This window comes from Corythoichthys intestinalis, chromosome 15, assembly GCF_030265065.1.
Source record: "Corythoichthys intestinalis isolate RoL2023-P3 chromosome 15, ASM3026506v1, whole genome shotgun sequence".
Lineage (NCBI taxonomy): Eukaryota > Metazoa > Chordata > Actinopteri > Syngnathiformes > Syngnathidae > Corythoichthys > Corythoichthys intestinalis.
Genome location: NC_080409.1, coordinates 30,307,058 through 30,333,440, shown reverse-complemented (window position 1 = coordinate 30,333,440; position 26,383 = coordinate 30,307,058). Strand labels below are relative to the sequence as shown.

Sequence of the window (26,383 nt, the reverse complement as noted above, 5' to 3'; positions counted from 1 at the left end):
TGTGGTCTTTTAGTGTCAGAGCAAAGTCAGCTTGCATTCCTTGACTCATTTTGTCAGATTTACTGGAAAAGGTAAGCACATTAGACTATTTATGACAAGTTTCTTCTGTTAATGACGATTGAATGAATGGTCGCAGAACCGAGTGGTGCGACAGAATCCCGGGGAACGCAACTATCACATCTTCTATGCCTTGCTGGCAGGAGCCAAGAAAGAGCATAAAAGTAGGTTTGCTTGTGTATCAGATTTGACTTTTTTTTACGTTTTTTTTTTTTTTTTTTTTTTTTTTTTTTTTTACATTCTATTTTATTGCTCAATTTGGTCAGGTCTCTACTTCTTGGAAGATCCAGCTGAATCTTTTCACTACCTCAGCCAGTCGGGTTGCTTAAAGGATAAAAGTCTAAATGATAAAGAGCTGTTTAACAGTGTAATGGTGAGTTTGCCTCATTAACATCCTGCTTATTGATCTCTGTGAATCAATGCTTAGCGATATATATTCTTTATCCTCCATAAAAAAAAGGATTGGTATTTCAGGAGCATAATGAAGTCAGTAGCAATGGTAGTGAAACCTATTCTTATTTTTGTCTCCTTTTTGATTACACTTAACGCACAAAGGTTTTACTTCTTTCTAACTCATCAGCTGCCACTGAAGGCAATTGATGTTCATTTTTGTGGGCAATTTCGAGCACAACGGCATTGTCTTTCATTTCAAAAAGAAAGGTGGCTTGATCCCATTGTTTAGATTTATGAGCGTGGGGATGCAACAAATTCAACCTGCATCTCAAAGCACCACTGTACCTGGAAATGAAAAATATAAACCTTTAGAATATTATTTAAAAATATTCTTTTTTTCAAACTGTTCAAAAACTATAATAATGTAACCCCTGTAGAGTCTACAGGAATTTTTCCAATTGGGCACGTGCGCTTAGGTTCGTCTCTTGAAGGAAAATTTTGGTGTAACAAGAAGAATTTCGAACACAATAAATAACTGGAGCCACGAAAGGGTTAAAATTCAAAATTATAATTAAAAGAGAAAACTATGTACAAATATTTACAATATATTCACAATGACTGCCTATTAGAGCCGGCTCTCTAATATACAACAGTTCAGATTGGTGCCAGAAAAATGATAAATTAAAGTGTCCCTTCAAAATAAGTGAAGAGTGTCTCAATTTGTATGAAAATAAAAGTGCACTGTTCAGTTTTTTATCCTATCCACTGCAGAAGCAGTTCGCAATCCTACCACACTGGAGAGGTAGGAAGTGAAGATTGTGCTCCTTGGGAAAAGGAAGCAGCCAGGTCCGTCAATCAAGGGTTAGCTCGCCATCCCCCTCTTCAGGGAGAATCCAGAATCCAAATCCAATTTAATTCAAGGTCCTCAAAAAACCTAGCCTGTATAAAACAAGGCTATTAAAATCTAATTCTTTTTCTAATTCCCAGCCAATGTTATTTTTAACATTAACTGCAGTTCAACTCAATTTGATAATTGGGTTGAGTCTGTTCTCATTTAAACAAATACAGAAATCACATTAAACATTGAAAAGAAAAATAAATGTTGCCATTGTCAGCAATTTAGTATCACAGACAATAGGAGTGCATATGGTTCAACTGCTGTGACTACATTATAGCACTTGACTGTAGTTCGCACATTTGAAGTAACTCACCAAGATGCTTTCAAAGAGCTCCACAAACTCCAGGCTCAAGGAACTCCGGTTCCACTCCCTTCTCTATTCGTCAACATATAGGATGACAATCATTTTACTGACTTTAGTCAACAATTAGTTGACAAATTCTTATTAACGGCCGAACTGGTCAGCTAATGCTAACGTTAGCGCCGATTAGCTCGATAGGCTAAACTTACCAAGGACGAGTAAACTGCACTTTTGCCTCACGCACACCGTCTCCAACTCAGCCCACGCTGATAAGGATGTGCTACAAAAGGGTAACTCGCTTTTTGGAGGGATTTTAACCATAAAATATCGAATAAATTCGTTCAGTGGCTCTCCTATGCAGCACCTCTGCTGGAGCAGCTCACACGCGGTCAATTGAAAAAAAAAAGGGGTTGGTCTCATTGTGTTGCTGGTAATTTTCCACTGGCCCTGTGCTACAGCAGAGGGGTGGAGACCCGTTTAATCTATAATTCACATTTTGTGAATTAGATCATTTTTTAAACTAAAATAATTGAGATGCAAATATAAAATTTAAAATATTAAGTTCCATCAAGTTATTCAATTGAAAATATTTACTCAATTATCCATTGGGTTACATCCTCCCCCTCTAAATCTCATGCAAGTCCCTTTGCATGAAAACCTTATTTAACACAAGGATTTGTAATGTGGGAAGAACGCTGTTGTAACCAATAGTCATCGGATTCTATCGCATCAGAGAAAGCTGTGCTCAAACCATGCAACAGTGACTTTACAATAGTTACAAGGGGATTCCCTAGCACAGGATATTCAAGTCTTTGTGGTGGTTGCCGTACTCTTTCTGATCTACGAAGAGGTTGAGTATTTACAACACCATTGTTCAATTTATTTTCTGTTTGCTCAGCGATTTGATTTCCGTTTTCCAGTGCATTTGTCATTTCCTCACTGGTTTCTGAACTTTGGTTCGTTCCATTGTCAAACTCTAATGTAGGAGATATTGTATCTCGAGGTTCAACATCTATTGATTCAGCGTCATTACTGTTATCATTAGAAGATGATTCAGGTTCTATGACTGCTAGATTTGTTTCGGTTTCTTGTTCGTCTTCATTGTTCCTTTTGCTGGAAAATGTCCCAGGTAAGTGAAGAGTTGTTACTGTTTGCTCTGGTAAACTATTCACCGGCTTGGAGACATTGGGCACTTCAGTATCATACACTTTAATGAACCGAGTTTCCTCCAGGTGTGGGGAAAATTTGAAGACAACATCATCTTCATACTCCTCATCTTCAACAGGGTTGGAATCTTCAGCCTGTGAGGCCAATTTCCGGGTTTGTCGTGTTATTGGCTTACTGACCTGATCTGGCTCATCTTCTAGGGACGGAAGGAAACCACAGGGCAGTAAGTGATCTCTGTGGAGTGTTCGTAAAGGACCATCGCTCTTCTCTGGTTTCACTGTATAGACAGGCATACTTCCCCGTTTCTGGGTGACAACATACACAATGGGCTCCCATCGGTCTGCCAATTTGTGTTTACTTCTGAAATGGAGATTCCGGACTAAAACTCTGTCTCCAATTTCTAGAGTGGTCTCTCTGATGACTCGGTCAAATCTCTTTTTATTTTTTTCTGCCATTTTACGAGAATTTTGGATAGCGATTTGATAACTTTGTTCAAGGTGGTCTTTCAGCTGCTTCACATACTGAGAATGGGAATTTGTCTGTTTGCTGTTACATGGCAGTCCAAATGCAATATCAATGGGTAGTCTGGGTTGCCTACCGAACATGAGTTCGTATGGGGAGAAGCCTGTAACATCATTTCGGGTACAGTTGTAAGAATGTGTCAATGGTTTAACGAAATCACGCCAGTGGGTTTTGTCTTTTTCTTTCAAGGTGCCCAACATACTGAGTAGGGTTCGGTTATATCGCTCAACCGGATTCCCTCTCGGGTGGTAAGGACTGGTCCTAATTTTTTTTATTCCGAGTAGGGAACACAATTCTTTGATTGTATGCGACTCAAAATCTCTCCCTTGATCGCTGTGTAATCTTTCGGGCAAACCGTAATGAGAAAAGAACTGCTCCCAGAGACACTTTGCTACTGTGTTAGCTTTTTGGTTCTTTGTTGGTATAGCTACCGCATATTTGGTGAAATGATCTGTAATTACCAATACATCTTTGGTGTTCCTGCTGTCAGGTTCTATGGACAAAAAATCCATGCAGACTAGTTCCATGGGCCTCGTGGTATTAATGTTTACAAGGGGAGTTGCTTTATCAGGCATAGCTTTCCTTCGGACACACCTTTCACAAGCTTTTATTTTTTCTTCAATTGTGGAGGCCATTTTAGGCCAATAGAATCGAGACCTGGCTAGATCCAAGGTGCGCTCGATTCCTAAATGACCCATGTCATCATGAAGATTCTCGAGTACACTGGACCTGAGAACTTCAGGGAGAACTAACTGCATTGCAATTTCTTTTCCAATTTGACGCTTACGGTAAAGGAGAGCATCATGAATCTCAAAACGGTTCATTTCTTTCAACATCAACTTAAGTTCAGGTGAGTTATTTTTAAAATTAGCAGGTGGATGCTTCCCAGCCTCTAACAAACTGATAACTTTTCCAATGACCAAGTCTTGCCTTTGAGCCTGTATGAGATCATTACGACTATACTTGGGAATGGTCGATAGACCACTGCCCAGGCCCTCCTCCTCAAAAGAGGTGGGGATAGCAGCCGAAGACATGGCCAACGAATGAACTAGACCAAAGGAAGACTCATAATCTTGAGCTTGAACTGTATGTCTTTGACAGGTTGCAGCGACAGTGTCTGCCAGAAGATGGTCAGAATCGATTAGGTTTGCTGTCGACAAAAGACGAAATTTAAATGACTCAATTTGCTTGCATTCCTCTTGGGAAACTATGTCATCCTTGAGGTCTTTACAAGGCCGTCTTGATAGGAAATCGGCATCAAGATTTTTCTTTCCAGCTCTATACTTTATGTCAAATTGAAAGGTAGACAGAGCTGCAAGCCAGCGATAACTCGCTGCATCCAACTTCGCCGTCGTAAGAAGGTAAGTTAACGGATTATTATCCGTAATCACAGTAAATGTATTGCCATACAAATAATCATGGAATTTATCAGTTATGGCCCATTTGAGCGCCAAAAACTCAAGTTTATGGGCTGGGTAACGAGACTCACTGCAGGACAACCCTCGACTGGCGTAGGCAATGACCCGCATTCTCCCATCTTGCTCCTGATACAGGGCTGCACCCAAACCCGTGGTGCTAGCATCCGTGTGCAGGAGATAGGGTAGCTTTGTGTTAGCATATCCAAGCACAGGGCAAGAAGTAAGACATTCAATTATGTCTACAAACGCTTGTTGACAAACATCATTCCACCGTTCATTGAAAGGTTCTTTGGGATTCAGGTAACCTGCCATACTCACTTTAGAACCCTTCCGCTTAGGTGGGTAACCAGCGGTGAGTGAGGTGAGTGGTTTGACTATTTTAGAATAGTCCTTCACAAACCTTCGGTAATAACCAGTAAATCCCAAAAATGACTGCAGCTCTTTGAGATTTTGGGGTCTTGGCCAGGTTTTTAATGTTTCAATTTTTTCTGGATCTGTTTTCACACCATCTATGGACACAATGTGACCTAGGTAACGAACTGAGGTTTGATAGAACTTACATTTGTCAGGTGAAAGTTTAAGTCCGTACTCTCTCAGCCGTTCCAACACACGTGTTAGCCTGTTTTCATGCTCCTCCAGGGTACTGGAGAAAACAATTAAATCATCCAAAAATACAAGTACTTCTTTCAAGTTAATGTCTTTCATACATTTTTCCATAAGCCTTTGGAAAGTACTTGGAGCATTTGTGACACCCTGAGGCATTCGATTAAACTCATAGAAACCAAAGGGACACACAAACGCAGTTTTTGACTTATCTGTTTCGTTCATCTCAATTTGATAATAGCCTGATTTCAAATCCATCACTGAGAACCATTTGGATCCCGCAAGGGCTGAAAAAGACTCCTCTAGGTTTGGCAGAGCATATGCATCACGGATGGTCTGCAAATTTAATTTCCGATAATCAACACATAATCTCACTTCTCCGTTCTTCTTCCGAACAACAACAATCGGAGATGAATATGGAGATTCGGATTCTCGGATGACACCGGCATCTAAAAGTGTTTTGAGATGTTTTTTTACTGCCTCAAAGTCACTGGGGTGAATTGGTCGAGACCGTTGTTTAAACGGTGTCTCGTCCTTGAGACGAATGTGATGGTGAACTTGAGTCACATGACCAAACTCAAGCTCATGATGTGAAAAGACATCAGAAAAAGCGTTCAACTTCTGTTTAGCCCTCCGTTTCCACTCCTCAGGAAGTGGTGAAGAACCAAAATTGAAGTCCAAATTCGGTTTCGCTTCTGCCACTCTCTGTTGGGTAGAGCAGGTAACAGATCTTTTTCGGTCATTGTTAATTTGAAATTCGTGTAATGACACGACATCCTTAGCTGCCGCCAACTCGGCAACTACGCAATTGATGGGCAGTGTAACATCATGGTCTAACACATTCCTGATTATCACAGGGACTTTGTAAGGACCTTTCCTAGGTAGGGTAATTAGACAACTTTCAACAAAAACACCACCAGGTAAGGACATGCTAGATGGTGATTCAACCACCACCACCGTTTCTGGATTCTTTTGTACACCATGTACAAAACCTTCAAATACAACTTTCTGGTTGGAAGGAACAACTTCATGTGTTCGGCCCTTAAGCTTTACCACACCCACAGTACCCTTGTTGATTTGTTTTTTCCGAAAACTCAAGGTTTTCAACACCTGACAATACCCATATGGAAGGGATTTTGAATCAGCCAAAGGTTCGTCTCCATACTGCTCGTACAGAGAATCTAATGCATTGGTGCCGATTAACAAAGGAGTGCCACCATTTGAGCAAGAGTTCGGTACGACTAAGGCCAAGGTGGGTATTTCAGGAACTGATTCGAGTAGCTCTTTAGGAAATTTTATATCAATTTCCACATACCCCAAATATGGGACAGCTTGGCCATTCGCTCCTTCCACTTCAAGGTCAGGAAGAAGTTCAGAAATGGGCAAAATTGGACGGTCAGACAGGTGGTCTTTGTAGAAAGCCTGAGTCAAAGTTGTCACTTGAGAACCTGTATCAAGTATACAGAAAGTGTCAACTCCTCCAACAGAAACTTTTCCAGTACATCTTTCACCAATAAGTTGGCGAGAACGATTGTTTTTTAAAGCAGCCTCAGCACTCTTATTTATATTTCTCTTAATCTTTGGATAAGTGGGACATGGTTCAACCCCAACTTCAGTTTGTCCCTCAACAGAAGTGGAAATTAGTTTAACTGATGACAATCAGTAGTTTTAAACTTAACATCCCAAGCGCGCTGTTTTTCTTTGAGTGTGTTTTTCTTAGCCTCAACTAGTGCTGGGTTTCGATCATTGCTACAGCGAGAAGCTATATGGGAATCTTCTCCACAATTGAAGCAATACCAAGGCTTAGGTCTATTCAAACTTGTGGTAGTTTGTTTTAGGTCTTGGAATTTTGGTTCACTTTCTGCTCTTTTTCCTTTTTGGTTTTGGCTTGTGGCGTCTTTTTTAGTATTTTTTGCAAAGCTTGCCTTCATTTGCAAAATCTGAGCACTGAGATCAGCAATTTGCTTTCTGAGATCGTTGGTGACATCCGAAGAAGTATCAACAGGTTGAGTACTGTCTACGCCTGAAATATGCACTGTTTGCATTTGTGAGAGGCTTTTTGGTTTAACAGTTCCTAGATGTTGCTTCATTCTGGCGGCTTTATTTGCCAACTTATCCTCTTCAGTCCGTAGGAGAAGCAGGAATTCAGAAAAAGGTGGAGGACAATCTTTGCGCTGCTCAAGCTGAAGACTATTCAACAATCCGCTTTCCCAGCAGCCACGGCAAAACTGTCTGAGAAGTTGTTTGCTAGCTTCCTCTGGTGCAATTCCCTTCCTCCTCACAACTAGATTCAAGGTGGTACTCAATCTTTGCAAGTAATTGGATGCTTTTTCACCAACATCCTGATTGGTGTTCAAGAACCGAGCGAAAAGTTCATCCCCGTCTTCCACAGTAGCGTAAGCGGAATCAAGTAAGGTCAGATATTCAATGGGTCTGGCATTTGGGCCAAGTGACCTTACAATGCTTGACGCAGGGGGTGAAAGACTTTCCATAATTTTCCTCACAATCTGATTGGCTGAGAGTGTTGCATCGTTTAAGTAGAACTCCACACTGCTACGCCAAGAATCATAGTCAACTTCGTAAGACGGAAGTGGATTTCTACCTGAAAATGACTTTAATTTGAAAGACGATGTGGCGTGAGAGGTCATTTCATTAGTTTTAACAATATGCTCAACAATAACGCGCTGGACTTCTGGCGTGTTAAAATGATCAGTTGGCGCTAATGCTGGAGAGGGTGTCTTTTTTTCTTCTGGAAGACTTTTGACAACACCACCAATTGGTGGAGTCGGAATACTTACTGGCTGTCCATCATCGCTGATGGACTCGGCTGTAAGAGAATGAGTTTCATCTATAGACGGAGGAGGTAGATTAGTGGGTTCTCCTCCCACTAAAAAGCCTATCCTATTTAACTCCTCTCTCAAAATTTCCTCAAAAGGTCTGCTAGACATCCTAGACAAGGACTTTAGTTCAGTGAGGTAATCAGCTGTAGCTGAAGCACTTACCTCAGTAGTGTACATGCTGGCTAGGTTTTGAATGCGATGACTAACCTGTGGGTCTGCTATACACTGTCTATTTAAAGGTAACAGTTTCTGAAGCTCTTTGACTGTAGCTTCATGTTGAAATTCAACAATAACATCTTTTTTGTCAGCAACTTCAATGATCCTCTGAATCGGCCCAAGTTGTTCTAGATACTCAAAAATTTCTTTATCTGACGAACTGTCAGTTAATCCACTAACATAAACAGCATTTGTGATTTTAACATTCTCTTTTTTAACAATATCCATTTTGATGAATGAAAAAAATTCAACAGTAATTGAAATATCCTTTTCGTTGCTCCGGTTTCCCAATTGTGTGGATTGTAATCCAAAATTGTAACCAATTTTCCTCCTGGCTAGCTCGCCAAGTATTTGTAACCCCTGTAGAGTCTACAGGAATTTTTCCAATTGGGCACGTGCGCTTAGGTTCGTCTCTTGAAGGAAAATTTTGGTGTAACAAGAAGAATTTCGAACACAATAAATAACTGGAGCCACGAAAGGGTTAAAATTCAAAATTATAATTAAAAGAGAAAACTATGTACAAATATTTACAATATATTCACAATGACTGCCTATTAGAGCCGGCTCTCTAATATACAACAGTTCAGATTGGTGCCAGAAAAATGATAAATTAAAGTGTCCCTTCAAAATAAGTGAAGAGTGTCTCAATTTGTATGAAAATAAAAGTGCACTGTTCAGTTTTTTATCCTATCCACTGCAGAAGCAGTTCGCAATCCTACCACACTGGAGAGGTAGGAAGTGAAGATTGTGCTCCTTGGGAAAAGGAAGCAGCCAGGTCCGTCAATCAAGGGTTAGCTCGCCATCCCCCTCTTCAGGGAGAATCCAGAATCCAAATCCAATTTAATTCAAGGTCCTCAAAAAACCTAGCCTGTATAAAACAAGGCTATTAAAATCTAATTCTTTTTCTAATTCCCAGCCAATGTTATTTTTAACATTAACTGCAGTTCAACTCAATTTGATAATTGGGTTGAGTCTGTTCTCATTTAAACAAATACAGAAATCACATTAAACATTGAAAAGAAAAATAAATGTTGCCATTGTCAGCAATTTAGTATCACAGACAATAGGAGTGCATATGGTTCAACTGCTGTGACTACATTATAGCACTTGACTGTAGTTCGCACATTTGAAGTAACTCACCAAGATGCTTTCAAAGAGCTCCACAAACTCCAGGCTCAAGGAACTCCGGTTCCACTCCCTTCTCTATTCGTCAACATATAGGATGACAATCATTTTACTGACTTTAGTCAACAATTAGTTGACAAATTCTTATTAACGGCCGAACTGGTCAGCTAATGCTAACGTTAGCGCCGATTAGCTCGATAGGCTAAACTTACCAAGGACGAGTAAACTGCACTTTTGCCTCACGCACACCGTCTCCAACTCAGCCCACGCTGATAAGGATGTGCTACAAAAGGGTAACTCGCTTTTTGGAGGGATTTTAACCATAAAATATCGAATAAATTCGTTCAGTGGCTCTCCTATGCAGCACCTCTGCTGGAGCAGCTCACACGCGGTCAATTGAAAAAAAAAAGGGGTTGGTCTCATTGTGTTGCTGGTAATTTTCCACTGGCCCTGTGCTACAGCAGAGGGGTGGAGACCCGTTTAATCTATAATTCACATTTTGTGAATTAGATCATTTTTTAAACTAAAATAATTGAGATGCAAATATAAAATTTAAAATATTAAGTTCCATCAAGTTATTCAATTGAAAATATTTACTCAATTATCCATTGGGTTACATCAATATTTTGCAGCATGTTTGATTTTAATTTTTCAAATGAACAATATTAAAACAAACCATCACCAAACAAATCAAGTAAAAAAAATCATTGTATTTTGTAATTATATGATTACATTACTGATGAGAATAGAGCAGCATATTTTTTAAAAATCATTTAAAAGATCTGGTTTTAATGTTAATGTTATGTACTTAGTTGCATTTATTCATATTTTTAAAATGAGTAAAATGTAATGTTGTTCTCCAATATATTTGGTAATAAAAGTGTTGATTATCATGACCACTCTTTTCTGATTGGCTTGGACTTGGAAACACTGTTCTACCAATTTCGTATTGCGAGCAGGAGGCGCTGAAAGTGTTGGAGTTTTCTGAGGAAGAGATCAGAGACATGTTCAAGCTCCTCTCGGGTGTCCTGCAGCTCGGCAATGTGGAATTCATGACGGCGGGAGGAGCTCAGATCACCACCAAGCAAGGTCGGTTGGCGGCAAGCAGAAAACAGATGAACCTTATCGGGGACAGTGCTAACTTACAGCTTTTACACCTATTAAAGGTGAACACTGAAGACCTTTATTCCTTTAAAGGGCAAGTGACTATTTTGACCACCTAAAAAATCTAAATCGCAGTAAATATTAGGGGTGTGTATTGCCTCATATCTGGCGATACGATTCTTATCATTATTCACAGATGACGATTCGATTCGATCCCGGTTGATCCCGATATTACACTTGAAGGGGATTTTTGCGATATTTGTATATCACTTTGGAAAAACCCAAAATGGACATAAGTACATTTATATCAATTTATTCCTGAAACCTGAAACCAGCACACAAGTAAAAATGTTTTTGTTTTATTTTTAAACAACATAAGGCGTTCATTATTGCTAGGTTCAGACCGCAGGTCTTAATGCATGAATCCGATTTTTTCGTGATTTTTCAACTTGAGTGAGGCATTAATATGACGGTCTTAACGTGACAAGTCGCACTGAAGTAGACCATTTGAGAGCCGATCTAGGTCATTTCGTATGTGGTTTAAATCCGATCTGGGCCAGATTTTTCCAGAATGTGGCGGCAGTCTGAACTGTCAAGTCTCCCAAATCGGAATTCATACAGCAATAGCGTATCGCACCTAACACGTCACCTTTGCTCATTAATATTCATGACGTTAGCAACTGTTGCTGGGGGGGCAAACCTGCTTTTGTCCAAACCTGCATAAATGCAGGATTCTAAATACACCATGCCTCCTTTTTTGCAGTCAAAGCCAAAATGAGCCCAAATTTTAGACTTATAAAAGGACTAAACTGAACAACCATTAGAGGGCAACGTACACAAATCTCTACTCGATTAAGTTTTATGTTGTTGTCACTTCAGCAGATTGCAAGGCAATGCTGCTGCATGCGCGCTGCCAACTACTGTAGGGGGAGTAGAAGGGCAGCCACTGGATTGTTCATTTCCACCAAAAACACATATGTAAGGATCGATACTCGGGGTGTAACGGTACACAAAAATCTCGGTTCGGTACGTACCTCGGTTTTGAGGTCACGGTTTGGTTCATTTTTGGTACAGTAAGAAAACAAAATGCAAAGTATAAATGTGCTAGTTGTTTATTACACACTTTTGTGCTTTCAACAATAGGAACAGTAGCCTGTACAAAGCTAGAATTCTGCTCAAAAAGTAGTGGGTATTTAAAGATAATAATCCGACAACAATTTGCCTTTCAGACCCCGCGTATTGGTCAGCTTTCTTTCTGAAAGAAAGAAGAAAAAAGTAGTCCTGTGCTAAAGAGAAAAGCAATCCAATGACAAAGATTTTAACATATATTTTACAAATGAAATGCCTCAATGATTTTTTTTCTTATGAACGGTTTTCAAAAGCTTTATTGGTGGATTTTCTCATGTTAAAGCACCACACAGAAATTACCGGTAATAAATTTAATTGTGTATGCAGGATCTGTGTATTATTATTTAATTACAGGTGTTTAAGCTCATTTCAATTTATTTTATTTGAATGGGCTATTATTTATTTTATTATGAATTTATATTTTACAAATGTGATGTGGTATTCATTTATATTGTATATTTTATGTTGTATAACTTTATTTCCTATGTGAATATTAGTTCCTACTTGTTTTGATATGGTAGGAGGTTTTGTATTAAACACGGGGCCGTGTTGGTTGGCATTATAGCAGAGAAGACAGCAGTAAATCAACAAAGACAAGTCAACTGTGCCCCGATCTACCACTCAAGAGATCTGATGGACTCAAAAAGTGGGTTACGATTGCATATTGGTTTGAAAATTGACCGGATTCACTGTATTTTTACACGAGTGACTTCCGGTCTGCTAGCTAATAGTATTGACGTAGGAGGGCCGCGTCCCGCGTCAAATAATAAACTCTGCCGTTCTTTTCGCGTGCATCGCGTTGAGCCGCTTCTGGGACACGTCTAACACGTGGCCGCACTCCGACTGGTGTGCATTGCCTGATTGGCTTTAACGGCCGCGTTTCGCTTCGTTCTCGCGGTGGCCACGTTGTCGCGCCATTGACGTTTCGTAGTCCTAACGTGTTGGTCCTCATCATTGTAGAGAAGACGGAGCAAATATAATCTACACAAAGAAACTGTAACCCAATCAACTCCCAGCCTCGAAAAGTAAGGGTTACATTACGTCAGAAACTCGTTCGGTACGCCTCCGTTCCGAACCGAGCACCAAGTACCGAAACGGTTCAATACGAATACATGTATAGTCGATACAGGCAGATTTTGAATCGATACGAGAATTGCGTGACATAATATCTGGATATACAGTATATAATTTTTTTAACACCTCCGTTAATTTTTATTATATACCATATTTTTCGGACTATAAGTCGCACCTGAGTATAAGTCACACTAGTCAAAGAATACTCAACGATGAAAAAAAAAAAAAACATATGATAAGTCAAACTGGACTATAACTTGCATATTTGGCGGACTATTTTTTTAATTTAACAGAAACCAAGAACAAAAATTAAATGTAATAATAATAAATAGTAAAATGAAAGAAATGAAATGAAGAAACACAAGCTAAATAGGCATCTGTTAAGGTCAGAGTTTTTCAGATAACCACTTCCTAAAAAACACAATATAAAAGGCTGTTGGCGGTCAGAATGGAAAAAAAAAAACTAAGTCACACTTAAGTCGCAGGCTCAGCCAAACCATGAAAAAAACGTAACTTATAGTCTAGAAAATGAGGTAATTGTTATTAATATTCATTATTATTGTATCTTTTAGCCTCTCAGGGGTTAAATACAGTTTCAGCAGTTAAGAGCTATTCAAAAGTTGACGTTTAAACCTTTAAAGAGCAAGTGACTATATTTGGCCTTTTAAAACGTAAATATTGCCGTGTCTAAGCAGCTGACAAACAAAAAATTACCGTACGTTATCATTTTAAAAATTATCAATCATTATTGTATTCTTTATATTATTTATACATAATTTAACATTATGAATTACAATATTAATGAAAACTAAAGAAATGAAATTAAAATAAAAACAGGAATACTCTGATTACAGTCAAGTAAAACTCTAAAGTTGTTTTGTTTTTCCGTAGTATTAACTCATTGCATGCCATTGATGTAAATAAACGTTCATTTTACATAAACTGTGTGTGAATGCTCATGCTTCAGCGCCATTGACGGTGATAGGCGTCCAATCCATTTCCACTGGGAGGAGAGGAAGAAACGAACGTTCATTTTGCCCCTCCCTATGGAAATGGATTGGACATCTAGCGCCGTCAATGGCAGTCAATGAGTTAAATCGTGTCATCTTCAGTGGTGACCAATGCCAGCGAGCTGCTCGGCCTAGACGCCTTCCAACTCTCTGAAGTACTGACCCAGCGCTCCATTATCCTGCGAGGGGAAGAAATATGCTCGCCGCTCACCATCGAGCAGGTCAGCCATCCAATGATTTTCACCGGGTTTTGCTGTCACTTCATCTGACCCATCGTCCTTTTGTCACAGGCGGTGGATTCCCGGGACTCGGTCGCAATGGCGCTATATTCCCAATGTTTTTCATGGATCATTCTCAAGATCAATCAAAAAATAAAAGGGAAGGAAAACTTTAAATCCATTGGCATCCTAGATATCTTTGGCTTTGAGAACTTTGAGGTTTGTTTGCACACAAAGCACACATCCACACATAATGTCGAGAAAAAATAAATTGTGCGGGTCTACCTTTAGGTGAATCGCTTTGAACAGTTCAACATCAACTACGCCAACGAGAAGCTTCAAGAGTACTTCAATAAGCACATTTTCTCCCTGGAGCAGCTTGAGTACAACAGGTGCGCATTGTCTAATCTTTATGTAACTCAAAACTACCGTATTTTCCTTACTATAAGCCGCTACTCTTTTCTCACAAAGCAGCTTATTTATTGATTTTTTGTTTTGACAAACGAGCGTCATAATTTCTCATTAAAGGTGCTATGAAATGGCGACCATATGAAAAAATGAAAATGACTGCATTATTGTAATTGTACGTATTGAAAACTAATTTGGCAGTCAAATCCAGAGGTTGGTCGTAACCTGTTACATGTACTCCGTTATATTTACTTGAGTACCTTTTAGAGAAAAAATGTACTTCTAAGAGTGGTTTTAATAAGCTTTATTTTTTACTTGAGTAGATTTGGGAAGAAAAAAACATTACTCTTACTCCGCTACTTTGGGCTACGCAAGAGTTGTTACATTTTTTCTCTTTATTCTACATCTTAGATTTATTATTTTTTGCCAGCAATGCCAAGAGTAGAGACGTGCCTGGTGTATTACCGGGGTAGCTCTACCGATTTCATCAATTAGATGTCGCAGCAATAATCACATGACTCCGTTGTACCAATCAGAAGCAAGCTTGACTGTCAGGAAACGGGCAGGCAGGTGGTGTGTGGACCCAAACGCAGGAAAAGGGAAGCGAGGCAAAAAAGGCGATGCAATAATGTTTTAATTAGGGCTGTCAAAATTATCGCGTTAACAGCCGTTAATTAATTTTTAAAATCAATCACGTTAAAATATTTGACGCATTTAACGCATATGCCCCGCTCAAACAGATTAAAATGACAGCAAAGTGTCATTTCCACTTGTTACTTGTGTTTTTTGGTGTTTTTCTGCTCTCTGCTGCCGCTTGGGTGCAACTGATTTTATGGGTTTCAGGCTTTAGCACCATAATTATTATTGACATCAACAATGGCGAGCTACTAGTTTATTTTTTGATTGAAAATTTTACAAACTTTATTAAAACGAAAACATTAAGAGGGGTTTTAATATAACATTTCTATAACTTTTACTAAAATTTATCTTTTAAGGACCACAAGTTTTTCTATCCTTGGATGCTTTAAGAGAATGTTCGTAATGTTAATGCCATCTTGTTGATTAATTGTTATAATAAACAAATACAGTACTTATGTACAGTATGTTGAATGTATATATCCGTCTTGTGTCTTATCTTTCCATTCCAACAATAATTTACAGAAAAATATGGCATATTTTATAGATGGTTTGAATTGCGATTAATTACGATTAATTAATTTTTAAGCTGTGATTAACTCGATTAAAAATTTTAATCGTTTGACAGCCCTAGTTTTAATTAATGCCAACAAAAAAACAAAGTACCAACAAAATGACCGGGGGATCCAAAAAGTCTTAACAAACAAAAGTCAGGCTAACAAATCAACTTACTTTAGAAGCAGGATGAGGAACAGGAGGAACTGGGGAAAACGCTGTCATGAAAGTGGACATGCAAATTGAAAATGACGCAACAAGGAGTGAAAAGAAACTGGTAGCTTATATACACACACAGACAAGGGAGGAACAAGTGAGCACAGGAGGATGCAGATTAGATGAGACACTGGGAGCAGGTACAACAGGTGAAATCATTGGGCAATCACAGGGACAAGTCACACTAGGAGAAAACCAACACAAAACCTAACATTGACGTTCCGTCTTCACGCCAGGCTGTTCAATCATGTGGTGTCTTTAAAGTATCGTAAACAATGAAGTATTTGATATAAAGCGCTGCCCTCAACATGACTCGAAAGCTCAGATTTTAACCTCTCTCCCAGTTTTTATTTGGCACCAATTGACCACTGAAAACCGGAGATATGATCCTTTTAATTTCAAAATGGTAATTATGAAGGAACTCTTGACTATTCAAAATCTGAACTATTTTCTCCACCAGGGGGCAGTCATGCTCTTTGGACGAATAATGCTTCATATATGTAATTTTAGTTTCTCTTGTCGGAATTCTGTGATTTTTTTTTTTTTTTTGTATTTCTTTGGCTTAATATGGTTATGCAATGGGTTATTGTACAGTATCATTATAGCAATAGTCCATATGGATAACTTCGTGCGCAGAAAAAAAATACCATTGTTTAAAAGAAAAATCCAACAAAAATATAAGCAGTTATTCACGTTACTCATTACTTGCGTATTATTTTCACCAAATACTTTTTTACTTGTACTTGAGTACATTTTTGGACGACTACTTTTACTTTTACTTATGAAATATTATTTTAATGTAGGGCTACTCTTACCTGAGTAAAATTTTTGGCTACTCTACCCACCTCTGCTCAAATCTGGCTGCTTCTTACCATTTTATTCCACACAAAGCAATGCATCAGGAAACGCCTACTTTAAAAAAAAAAAAAAAAAATCTTTTTGTGACATCACAAATATATATGATCCTTTCGAGCACTGTCGTACCTAATATACATGTTGACAGAATGACAGAATGGTCAATGGCAACAAGAGAATGAAAATCCTATGGATAGCATGCTCGCAGACTGCAAAATCTCTGCAGCTCATTCTGGGTGTGACATCATCTTCTGTTTGGAGAACCCTCTGGCAGCTAGAACACCTTAGAGATTCTTCACATGGTCTCTTCCGGCTTCGCAAGATCTTTAGAGGTTCTTTAGCCTTGGCTTGCAGTCGGCTAGAGGACCTTGGCGGGTCTTCTGTCTTGTCCCTTTGGCGGCTGGATGACAGAGGTTCTTCGCTCCTCTGGCGACTAAACACCATTACAGGTTCTTTTGCCATGGCCTGCAGTCGGCTAGAAAACCTTTGTGGTTCTTTTGTTTGGATGTTATGGTGGCTGGAGGATGTCAGTTCTTCAACGGTGTAGGATGTTTGAGAAGGAGCACTTGATGATTCTCTCGGCTGTTTTAGCTTTGGTCACTTCATGAAGCTGATTGGCATTACTTACAGAGGCCATACATCCTCCTTGATCAAAAGATGGTAAGGTAATGCTGGTAGTTTGTGGGAGATGGAGGTTGTTATCAATATTGTCGCTGTCATCATCAGTGCCAACAAGTTCTGCATATGCATTCAATATCCATGCTGGCAAATGGCCCATCTCCCCCTCATAGTCCATATCAGATCCATCACTATCACAATCACTGAAAATGGCATCTTTTTCACTTTGAGGGATAACTGCAATGTTGCATGCCTTGTCTGGACCATCACCGACCCCCCAAATATCAAGAACTTCACTCAAAGTGAATCTAAAAGCGAGAAAAAAGATCAGACTTAGACACAGCTAGCAATTTGTATGTATAAACCTATGTGTACACCTAGCTACAATGCGCTATCCCACAGGTCACTAATGTGACCATGCAAATGTTTGCTCATGCTGCAAGGATATCAAACATATTTGAGTAATTGCAAATGCATATATCATTACTATACAATGTAAAGATTATGTGTACAAAAAAATCTTTGCTTTATGTTTATTTGAACATACTTTACTGACCTTTTTTTGGAAGGAGTTGAGGAAGCCATCTTCTTCTCAAGGTGCAACCAGAAAGTAAACAGCTTTGGTCATGTGATAATTTATTCCAAACACGTGTAAATGCATACATTTCATCCAGACAGTGTATTCTTACAATATATACTGAAAATATTTTGAAAGATTACTCAAGAAATTTTTTAGAGGCCTGTATATCAAATCAGTCTTGTCCTTCACAAATGTGACCGGCGGGTTGAAATGGGTTTTAATGACAATATTTCATGTGTTTCTAATAACATATTTTAGTAAAAGAGAGCAATTGTGGCTTGTTACAGCAGTGCTTCTCAATTATTTTCTGTTATGCCCCCCCCAGGAAGATGTAAACGTTTTGCGCCCCCCCCCCCCCACAACTCTCTGCCGCCACTGTAATTTGTATCATTTGCCTATAAATTATTACTATAGGTATACCTCTGAATAATATTGTGTCATCTTTAATATTAAATCAAAAAATTTATATAGCTCAACTTACAATAAAGTATAGAAAAGACAAAGTGCATCACTTTGCCTGAATCAAAAAAAAAAAAAAAAGTCCAATCTGTTAAAATACATTCACGGTACATTTTTGATCATCTAATAGTGAAAAATAAATTTTAATAAAATCATTCAATTAATACTAATAAATTCAAATAACCATTTAACCATAAAACCAAAAAAAAAATCGAACAAAAACAACAGTGTCATTGGACAGTGGGACAGTTTTTATTTTTGCTATTTTGCACTGAGCAACTTGGTATGCCACCTTATATGATGCTAACAGTGCTCGCTGGTTTACTGATGTAACACTGCGAAACAGCGTGACGATTGATGGCAATATTCGGCACGTCTTGGCTGAACAAAAATCAAGTGGCTTATCAATCTAAGTGGGGTGTAATGTTCATAAGTGATATCTTATTTGACGTGGCTTCCTGTTGTCCGTTGCAAACATTTTTAGACACAGACTGGTCTTTTCTCGTCTCCCACTGTGTTAAAAGCCAAACGCTACATACGCTTAGTCATATTTCCTCGTCTTAGCGCGTCATATCTCCAGTGCTCTTTGCTGTGTGCTCTTGTTTTGTTCAAAAATACTGCGTACACTTTGAAAATGATACATTATTCAAGTATGACAAAAAACTATGTTCCCCGAGGTCACATGCGCCACCCCTGGAATCGCTCTGCGCCCCCCTAGGGGGGCCCGCCCCACTATTAGAGAAGTACTGTGTTAGAGCCTGCAGGTCATAAGTCCAAGGTTCCCTTTAAGCTGGTTTATACCCCTCTCTGGTACATTTCGCATTTTTAAGAATTCCACTAAATCCTGCCCTGTCGCCATTCTCCCTCATTGGCATTAGGGGTTCCATACAAAGCACCTTTAAAAATAATACATCAATATGATGTTGCCACTTCAAATTCTCGAACCACTAGGGCGACTGTTCGAGTTTGAAGACACTCTTGAGTTCACATGGGTATCCTTGTGCGCTCGGTGTGTGTTCAAACACACCCTTAGCTAGTTATCTCAATAAGCTTTGTTTGTGCGAAAACTAGTTTATTTCAGGTACATGCCGACTTGTTAAGAGAAGACCCTTGCTGCTACAACAGAACATCCTTTTAAGTCTAAGCATGGATAAATTGGATAAAAAATTGCTGACTTTTTTTGTTGGTTATATTGCTGCGAGCACGCCACCAAACGTCCTGTATGTTATGTTGACGTCATTGCAGGGAAGGTGTCCAGTGGGATGCAATCGACTGGATGGACAACGCTGAGTGTCTTGACCTCATAGAGAAGGTATCATGCATGTAGTGGTGAATGTTTAATACAGAGCAGAGTAGTAACTCGAGTATAAAACTAAAGGTCAACCGATGAGATTTTCAAAGGCCGATGCCGATATCGATTTAAAAATATCATAAATTCAGTCGATTGCTGATCTTTAAAGCCCATTTGGTGAGTTGATATTTGAGGCCGATATACTTTTTTTGAAGCACGTTGATTATGGAAGACTCATTAAATAAATGTACACATTAGAAGTAAAATTTTTCTTTTGCTACTTCCTTTTTGAACTCTGGCCACGAGGTGGTTACAATTGATAAAGATGATCACCCAAACAGTGAACGTAACAGTTATCCTATTACATCGGCTATATATTGGTGATATGAGCCAGTCTAGAAAAAAACGACCAAATATCGCACCGTCAATATATCGGTCGGCTCTAATAGGAAAGCTCATCCCACAAACAGTGAAGAGAACAGTTATCCTATTGTACCGGCTATATATCAGCGGCTGGCCGATCTAGTAAAAAGTCCATGTATCGGCCTGATGTATCGGCCGGCCAAATATGTCGGCCGACCTTTATACAAAACATATGGCGTCGACACAGAAATTATTTATCAATTTCGATTTTGATGTCATTATTTTTCATGCTATTTTAACCCTCCAGAAATTGGGCTTGTTGGCTCTGGTGAACGAAGAGAGTCGCTTCCCTAAAGGCACGGATTTCACTCTTTTGGAGAAGTTGCACAGCAGACACTCCGTGAGTTTCTTTTCTTTCTTTTTTTTTAACATAAGAAAGAATGAAGTTGACACTGACACATACATTCCATGCCATGCCAGACCAACCCTTACTACGTGAAGCCTAGACTGGCCGACCATCAGTTCGGTATCAAGCATTATGCCGGAGAGGTAAGTCAATGTTTGCTCCTTTGCGCCGAACAGGCCAAGTGACGTCTTTTTCCGCTTCAGGTCTTGTATGACGTGAAAGGCATTCTGGAGAAGAACAGAGACACGTTCAGAGACGACATCCTCAACATGCTCAAAGACAGCAGGTAGGAAAAACACTAACACGCACGCATGGCTGAGATTGCAAAAATCCTGCTCTCATGACAATATGTCATCTGCGTAAAAACACGTCCTGGTTATATTTATATATCTATTTCCTGTATTCTTTTTCAAACACTGTTTTGCACAATATCTCCAGGTTGGACTTTATATACGACCTTTTCGAGAAGGTGGGCAGCAGGAACAACGAGGAGAAGATGGGAACGGCAAGACGCAAGCCTACTGTCAGCTCCCAGTTCAGGGTGCGCGCAGCAAACACGAGTAGATAAAAAAAACTCAAGTGGTTTTGTAAAATGCAACATATTGACAAAAAGGAACAAAGTGAACTCATTTCTCAAGGAGTGACTGTGTATGACTTTTTCCTTTCTGCAGGACTCGCTGCATGCGCTCATGGCTACTCTGAGTGCATCCAATCCTTTCTTTATCCGCTGCATTAAGCCCAACATGGAAAAGGTCAGTCTGTTTCTAGCTCATATTTATTATTACATAATTAATCTTTTTTTTTTAACTCATTCACTGCCATTGACGGTGATAAACGTCCAATCTATTTCAACTGAGAGGAGCTAGAAGCGATCTAACAATCGCCGTCAATGGCATTAAAACATGATCAATGTTAATTTTTACCTCTGAATGAAATGAATGTTTTTTTTTTTCCTCAGAAGAGATTATTTTAGCACAATGGAGTATTAGGGCCAAACAAAGGAAGAATAAAGTCATTTATAGTCATATATTCAAGAGAAAAGTCGTAATTTTAGTACGAGAAAAGTCGTAATATTACGAGATTAAAGTCATATTACGTATTATGTACCGTATTGGCCCGAATATAAGATTATAAGACCATCCCCTCTTTTTCAAGACTCAAGTTTTAAAAAAGACTTTTTGAACACCAAATTCATTTTTATACAGAAAATAATTACAGTACATCTGAAACAAATGAATATAACAATATATTTGAGAGAAAAAGCATGTTATTTTGCCTCATTCAAATCTTAATATCTGAACATTTAAACTAAAATGCAATCACATTCGTAAATGAATGGCTTCTGGTTTTTGAAATGTAATAAACCAATTTATTGTGATAAAACAACAAAATTGAAATAACTGCATTAACCACTAAAGTGAAGTCTAACTGTAACTGTAGTCTTGAAACAAATCTGAATAAGGAAAAATATTGCAATAAAATAATACAACTGGTTAAACTTGAGAGTAGCTGAGATCTGTCATGACAGAACATCGCTTCAATGATATCTGGCGCTATCTAGCGTCGTGAATGGGTATAATGTCTAGACCGCGAATATAAGACGACTCCCTCTTTTTCAATCTTATATCAATGCAAAAAACACCTTCTTACAGGGTGTCCATAAAGGCTCTTTAACATTTCAAAAATGTATTAAAAATGCAATTGATTGGATATTTTATTCAGATTTGTTCTCTTGTATTCAGTGTTTATTGAAGGGTTTTTTTTTACCTCTTTTAATACACTTCTACATGGGCACCATTAGTTGCATGAAGTACATCAAGACGGTACTCGATTTCTTGCCATTTTTGCTGTGGCATAGCCTCATCAATTGTGGCAATGGCATCAGTAATCCTTCGCTTAAGGTCAGTAATGTCCCTTATCTTTGTTCGATACACAATAGCATAGCCCCATAGAAAGAAGTCCAGGGGAGTGATATCTGGTGAACGTGGCGGTCAAGGAATTGGCCCATCCCTTCCAGTCAATGATGGTTGGTTGAAGGTTATTCAGTTGTGGTGCCACATATTCAGTTAAAAGGTCAAGGTAAACATTTGCAGAAATTGATGTCTCGATGAAGAAAAACACACGAATCCAGTGTAATAAAACACTTTAATAAACACTGAATACAATAGAACAAATCTGAATAAAATATCTAATCAATTGCATTTTTAATACATTTTTGAAATGGTAAAGAGACTTTATGGACACCCTGTATATTCGGGCCAATACGGTTATATGTATGGATGCAGTATGGCTAATGTAGTTACAGTGAAGACAATTAGTATTTGAACATTCTGCTATTTTGCAAGTTCTCCCACTTAGAAATCTTGGAAGAGTCTCAAATTTTCATTGTAGGTGCATGTCCACTGTGAGAGAGAGATAATCTAAAGAGAAAAATCCAGAAATCACAATGCATGATTTTTTTTTAATTTGTGTAATACAGCTGCAAATAAGTATTTGAAAACCTGTCTATCAGCTAGAATTCTGACCCTGAAAGACCTGTTAATCCGCTTATCAAAAGTCCACCTCCACTCAATGTATTATCCTGAATCAGATGCACTTGTTTGAGGTCGATAGCAGCATAAAGACACTTGTCCACACCATACAATCAGTAAGACTCAAACTTGTAACATGGTCAAGACCAAAGAGCTGTCCAAAGACACCAGAGACAAAACTGTTCACCTCCACAAGGCTGGAAGGGGCTAGGGAACAATTACGAAGCAGCTTGGTGAAAAAATGTCCACTGTTGTAGCAATCATTACAAAATGGAAGAAGCTAAACATGATGGTCAATCTCAATCGAAGTGGAGCCCCATCTAAGATATTACCTCGTGAGGTCTCCATGATCCTAAGAAAGGTGAGGAATCAGCCCAGAACTACACAACAGGAGTTGGTCAATGACCTGAAAATAGCTGGGACCACCGTTTCCAAGGTTTCTGTTGGTAATACACCAAGACGTCATGGTTTGAAATCATGCATGGCACGGAAGTTCCCTTGCTTAAAGCAGCACGTCAAGGCCCGTCTTGAGTTTGCCTATGACAATTTGGATGATGCAGAGGAGTCATGGGAGCGGGTTTTGTGGTCAGATGAGAGTAAAATAGAACTTTTTGGTCATAATTCTACTAACAGTGTTTAGAGGATGTAAGGGAGCGTGAGAAGAAGAGGATCCCAGAGCAGACAAACAGGGCTTCTGATGAGCAATGATTTATTTGCGACCACAGGGAAGAATGTTACTGTAGACGACGCTCCTTGGGGTAGCTGAGCCGGCGTGATGCGAGGAAGCTCGGAAGGAGGCAGGCGTGGAATCCGACGAGGGGCGTGCAGAGAACAGGTCCTGGGGCGAGAAGAAAAAGACAAGTCGTGAGCCAGTGATCAGAGGAAGGTATCAAACCAATGTGAGAAACAACTTAGGGAGGAACCAGACAAGTTGATCGGGCGACGTGGTGGTGTGTCTACTGGGCTTTTAAAGCTGGCTGATGTTAACCGCTCTCAGCTGTGGCCGCTCCACCCGACCTGTAATCAGACAAACTCCCCTCACGTGAGGCAGGGCTCAGGAAGGAGGGGCAGAGGCCCTAACAGAGGAAAACAATGATGAGTACTAGCACACCATCCCTACTGTGAAGCATGAAGGTACTACCCTTATATAAAGTACGTAGCAGCTAATTACGCTAAATTGGTCACACTGCACCCATACATACAATGGCTTTGATCTCGGAATATAACGACTTTTTTCTCATACTAATACTGCAACTTTAATCTCGTAATATTACAACTCATGACTTTATTCTCGTAATATTACAACTTTTTTCCATTACTAATATTATGAATTTCATCTTGTACTCCTAGTTTTTTTTCTTTATTTCTTTTGCTGACATACTAATAATAATGTTGTATTTTAGTACTTCAAAAAATCTGTGCTACAATTTTTTTCACTTTTAGTGGAATTAACATTCATTTTTAGACCTTTCAATGACAATTTTGGTAGTTTGTCACCATCACTGGCAACCAATGAGTTAATACGATTGTTGGTATCACTACGTTGAGTTTTAGTGCTCAAAATGATTTTAGTGTTCATTTTTAGTTTGGCTGTTGTGTTTTTGCTGTCAGAACCCAAACGTGTTCGACCCGGAGGTGGTGCTTAACCAGCTGCGCTACTCTGGGATGCTGGAGACCGTCAAAATCCGACGCGCTGGCTTCCCCGTCCGAAGAACTTTCAAAGATTTCTTCTCACGGTGCGTGACTTTAAATCCGATTTCGTACAAATAGTTTCACACTTAAACAGCATCGGGTTATTTTACGCGTTATGGAAGTGTCAGACTTACCTCCGAGCAATTGATTTCTGATGGATTCAAATGACTTTGTGGATTACCGCTCAGCTTTATCCTGCATTCCATCTTCCCGCCAGATATAAGATCATTTACAAAGAGAAAGCAGCAGTAGCAGGAGATGACAAGAAGAGGAGCACAGATCTTCTAACTAAATACGACAAAACTAAGAAGGAGTGGCAGCTGGGGAAGACCAAAGTAAGCTTTTTGTTATTCCATTCCCTGAGGACTTGAGCAATATTTGTTGGATTCATTTAGTCTGTCAAGGCTACGTTCACACCGCAAGACAATTCAGATTTTTTTGCCCATATGTTTGCCCATGTTTTCAATGAAAAAAGATCAACACCCAAACAGTAACCTTAACAGTTATGCTATTATATCGGCTATATAAAAGAAAAGAAAAAAGTCCATATACCTATGGAAGCCCAAAAGAGTCATAATTAGATAAATAAAAACAAAATTTTGAAATAAATACCATTTAGATAAATAACACATACAGTATGTAATATGGCCCTTAAATTGTAAAATAAGGTAATATTAAAATGAAAAAGATTTTACATGATAAAAAGACATTTTTCCAAATCAAAACTGGGGGAGAGGTTTAGGTCCGCACTTTCGGGTCATGTTGAGGGCAGCGCTCTATGTCAAATAGTTTATTTTTTACGGTGCTTTAAAGACGCCACGTGAATGAACAGGCAGGCATGTTACGTCCCAAGGACGGCTCGCTAAGGACGTAGCATAAAACAAGCCACACAAATTTACAAGTGGACACAAATTTATTTACACAACAATCAAACTCGCAATGAATATGTACAGAATGCCGAAGAAGCGTGACTTCAGGGTAAGCCCAGGCCAAAACAACAAACAAAAGGAATCTACACTTAAACCCCACCCGCTAACTAAACCCTGATCATGAAAAAGAACAAAGAAAAGACAGCCACTAATCTAGCTTCCTACGCTATACAGAACAGGAGAAAACGGGTTGAACAGAAATGGCGACTTACCCCTACTTGCTTCAGTGCTCTTATTTACAGTGGTGAACAAAAAAGATCCAATAATGAATAAACACAAAAGACCTCTCCGAAAAAGCGGGAGTGTATCAAACTAGCGATCAAATGCAAACGAGAGTGAATGGCGAGCAAACAACTGGCGAGGAGGACCGCGGCAGAATGCTGTCAAACGCGACCTCCCAGAGCGTTGACAGCGGCAGGTTTATGAAGCTTGGCGCCTTTTTTCGTTGCCAATCAGCAGCGGCGACGTCGTCGGTCCGTCCAGCGTCGATCAGCTTTTGTCATAGTGGGAGGCGAAGCAGCCAGCTGGTGGAGGCGACGATCAGCTGACTGGAAGAGTCTCAGAAAATTAACTATTAAACGGTCAGGGGCCGTCACATGGCGTGATCATTGAACGGCAAACTTGCGTCTGATTGGTTTAATGGAGTCGTGTGATTATTAAGGGTGTTACGGTACATGTATTTGTATTGAACCGTTTCGGTACGTGGTGCTCGGTTCGGGATGGAGGCGTATCGAACGAGTTTCTGACGTAATGTAACCCTTACTTTTCGA

General features: G+C 39.2%; 1 protein-coding gene across 3 annotated transcripts in view; it reads left to right on the top strand.

The window, feature by feature from the left end:
- The window catches only part of myo10l1 (myosin X, like 1), an 81,091-nt gene that overhangs the window by 21,529 nt on the left and 33,179 nt on the right, over nucleotides 1-26,383 (top strand). For 2 of the 3 annotated variants that reach the window (XR_009067114.1, XM_057859006.1), the window contains exons 1-14: nucleotides 94-221; nucleotides 324-430; nucleotides 10,500-10,629; nucleotides 13,959-14,077; nucleotides 14,147-14,293; nucleotides 14,366-14,466; nucleotides 19,647-19,713; nucleotides 20,363-20,455; nucleotides 20,536-20,604; nucleotides 20,665-20,747; nucleotides 20,900-21,002; nucleotides 21,133-21,213; nucleotides 24,604-24,728; nucleotides 24,902-25,019. Coding sequence is in view for 2 of the 3 variants with exons in the window: in XM_057859006.1 (XP_057714989.1) it covers nucleotides 428-430; nucleotides 10,500-10,629; nucleotides 13,959-14,077; nucleotides 14,147-14,293; nucleotides 14,366-14,466; nucleotides 19,647-19,713; nucleotides 20,363-20,455; nucleotides 20,536-20,604; nucleotides 20,665-20,747; nucleotides 20,900-21,002; nucleotides 21,133-21,213; nucleotides 24,604-24,728; nucleotides 24,902-25,019 (1,239 nt within the window). In the remaining variant the exon portion in view is untranslated. Of the gene's footprint in view, nucleotides 1-57; nucleotides 72-93; nucleotides 222-323; nucleotides 431-10,499; nucleotides 10,630-13,958; nucleotides 14,078-14,146; nucleotides 14,294-14,365; nucleotides 14,467-19,646; nucleotides 19,714-20,362; nucleotides 20,456-20,535; nucleotides 20,605-20,664; nucleotides 20,748-20,899; nucleotides 21,003-21,132; nucleotides 21,214-24,603; nucleotides 24,729-24,901; nucleotides 25,020-26,383 lie in introns of those variants that run through there. The other variant, XM_057859007.1, reaches the window with a different exon arrangement.